This window comes from Myotis brandtii, unplaced genomic scaffold (assembly GCF_000412655.1).
Source record: "Myotis brandtii unplaced genomic scaffold, ASM41265v1 scaffold314, whole genome shotgun sequence".
Classification (NCBI taxonomy): domain Eukaryota; kingdom Metazoa; phylum Chordata; class Mammalia; order Chiroptera; family Vespertilionidae; genus Myotis; species Myotis brandtii.
This window is the reverse complement of record NW_005362033.1, coordinates 1936180-1938838: the sequence shown is the minus strand read 5'-3', so window position 1 is coordinate 1938838 and position 2659 is coordinate 1936180. Positions and strand designations below refer to the sequence as shown.

At 61.5% G+C, this 2659-nt stretch overlaps 1 protein-coding gene across 1 annotated transcript in view; it reads left to right on the top strand.

Annotated features, from left to right (window-relative positions):
* Nucleotides 1-2659, top strand: part of GRAP (GRB2-related adaptor protein) — a 33376-nt gene that overhangs the window by 10361 nt on the left and 20356 nt on the right. Inside the window, exon 3 of the mRNA XM_014542806.1 lies at nucleotides 6-128. Within this exon, the coding sequence (XP_014398292.1) occupies nucleotides 6-128 (123 nt within the window). The remainder of the gene's footprint in view (nucleotides 1-5; nucleotides 129-2659) is intronic.

Sequence of the window (2659 nt, the reverse complement as noted above, 5' to 3'; positions counted from 1 at the left end):
TGCAGGTGGTACTCGGGCAGGATTTCCCGGCAGCTGGCAGAAGAGATTCTGATGAAGCGGAACTACCTAGGAGCCTTCCTGATCCGGGAGAGCGAGAGCTCCCCAGGGGAGTTCTCCATCTCTGTGAAGTGAGTCGTGACCTGCAAGGGGGCAGGGCAGGTGGGCAGGGAGGCAGCACCTGAGCTGTGTCCAAGCACCGACCAGGCTCACAGACGGAGGTGGCAGAAATGTCGTCCCTGAAGCGGAGCAGCCCCAGCAAATGCCTGCAAGCAGTGACCAGCTGGGGTTAGGGGAGGACACCCCCTCCAGGGCATGGCGAGGGCAGTAAGGATGTGCTTGAAGAGCAGGCTCAGGCCTCCAGTGTCAGCCTGGGGGTCTGGACATTATTCTACGACTAGTAAGGGCCAAAGATTCGTCACCAGGGAGGAAGAAGGTGCCGGTGGCTTGTGTGGTGGGAGCGACTAGGGACAGGAGACACCCAGGCACCGGGGCAGGTCTTCAGGATGTACTGTGACAGGTCCTGCTGCTCCTGGGGGGACCTGACCCGGAGCAGATCCACCTAGGGCCGGCCGGAGTGTGTGGTTCTTGACTTGGTGCAGGGAAGATGTCACACCATGAGTCCAGGTGACTTTGAGAGGATGTTTATTAAAGCTGGGGCAGTGCAACAAGGAGGGGGCTGGGGTAGAAGCAGCAGGAGAGCTTGGGTGGGGTGCCCTGGTTCACTAAGAAGTCAGAGAAAGGGGGCCCTGGAGACAGGATCAGATCGGAGGGTGAGCCCGGCACGAGCTGCGGCTGCCCATTGCTCCCCTGGTGGGGACCCCGTGGAGTGTAGGAGGTGCCCGCCTGCGGGGGGGTAGAGGGGAAGGGAAAGGCATGGGCGCGCTCCTGGGAGGGAGAGTGCAGGCTGGGTCCCTCCTGGAGGGTTTAAAGGCTGGGCATTTAGGGGAGGTCCCAGGGGAAGTCTCAATAGAATACTCATCAGCTTTCCAGGGGTGTCCCTTCAGGGTCGGGGGCTCCACTGATTGGTGGGCGCCAGGGCAGGGGGGCGCTGGTCATTGCAGCTGGTCCTGGTGCCGCCCACCTGGATTCGCTGCTTTTCTGGGCCTGGAGCTGAAATACACGGAGGCCTCGCTGTGATCTCTAGGGAGGAGACCTCTGCGTCTGCTGTAAATTGCTGGGCCCGTTTGCTCAGCTCTCGGTCTCATTTTCCTCAATTCGCTCGCCAAGGGATTTTTCTAGCGTCTTACTATCCTGCCTCTTAACTATATGGGGACATAGTTGAGCGGACGGACTCTGGAGCCAGGCTGCTGGGGTTCAGATTCTGGCTCTGCCACTTCCTGGCTGTGTAACCTTGGACAAGTCACTCACCCTCTCTGTGCTTGGTTCCTCGCACGTACAGTGAGTTGTTGCAAGGATGAACTCAGTCAGTATAGTGAGAGCAGTTAGAACAGTGCCTGGCATGGAGGCACGATGGCTGCAGGGGAGCGTCTGGCTTTGCACCAAGCAGCTCCTCAGGCAGGGGTGGCAGCCAGTCCCAAGGCCACATGGGGAGACGGGGGTCCAGGCTGGAAGTTGGGAGCAGGCGCAGGAGCGGGGTGGCGGGGTCAGGCCCTGGTGGGTCTCTGTCCTTCCTATTTCCAGTGTCTGTGTGAGAAGGGGAGTCCCCCCCTTTCCCCCTTTAGTCCTCCCGGCTGGTCAAACAATTAAAATGGCACGAGACAGACTAACTGGAGAAAATAATCAAATTTAGCCACATGTGTACAGACGGGGGCTCGGTGAGAAGATGGCACCTGGAGTCAGACGGCTTGCTGCCATCTTGGGCTAAAGAGAAAGGAAGGCTGAGGGTGGGGCTTCATAGGGAGGGAGGCAGTTCACGGGGAGATGGAAACCCAAACGCTGGGGAGGAGATGTCCGCTGGGCCGTGGCTGCCAATGGCCCGGGAGGCGCTGTCACAGGCCTCGCTGAGTCCCTCCGTCCCACAGCTCCCTCACGTGACACCAGTTCCCTAGCGATCCCGCTGCCTGGAGCGGCCTCTCTCTCAGCTCTTTTCGGCAAAGGGAACGTCAGAGGTCCCGAGTCTTCTGTTTCTTAAAAATAACACTCGACATCCCAAAGGGGCACATGTGAGGTGGCAGCCTCGGCTCCCTCCCCCTGGGCCCGGAGGTCTCGATGCAGAGGCTCGGGGGCTAGTGGCTGAGCCACAGGCAGAGCCACTGCCCTGGGCCTGGGGCTGCCGTCTCAGTGGGGGAGACAGAACAGAAGCAGGTGGACACGGGCAGCCTCTCTGAGAGGCGGCATCTGAGCAAAAATCTGAACTGGGAGTGGAGGCTGCGCAGGCCCCAGGCAGGACGACCTGGGAGGAGGCTGTGGGACGAGGGAGCAGCCGCGCAGGGGCCCTGGGGTGCAAAAGGGCTTGGACGCGGGGAGCCCCCAGGAGGTGGCGTGACGAGAGAGGGAGCCAGGGGGCAGGGGCAGCCAGAGAGATGGCCCGCGGAGCCCGCCTAGGAGGCCGGGTTGGTCCCCCGATAGGGAGCCTAGGGAGGTGTGGGCAGGAGGAGATACTAGCTCCTCGGCTGCTGTGAGAAAAGCGGAGAACAGGGGCGAGTGAGGAGCGGGAGCTGTGCCCCGGGCTGAGGGGGGCTGAGGGGGGCTGAGGGAG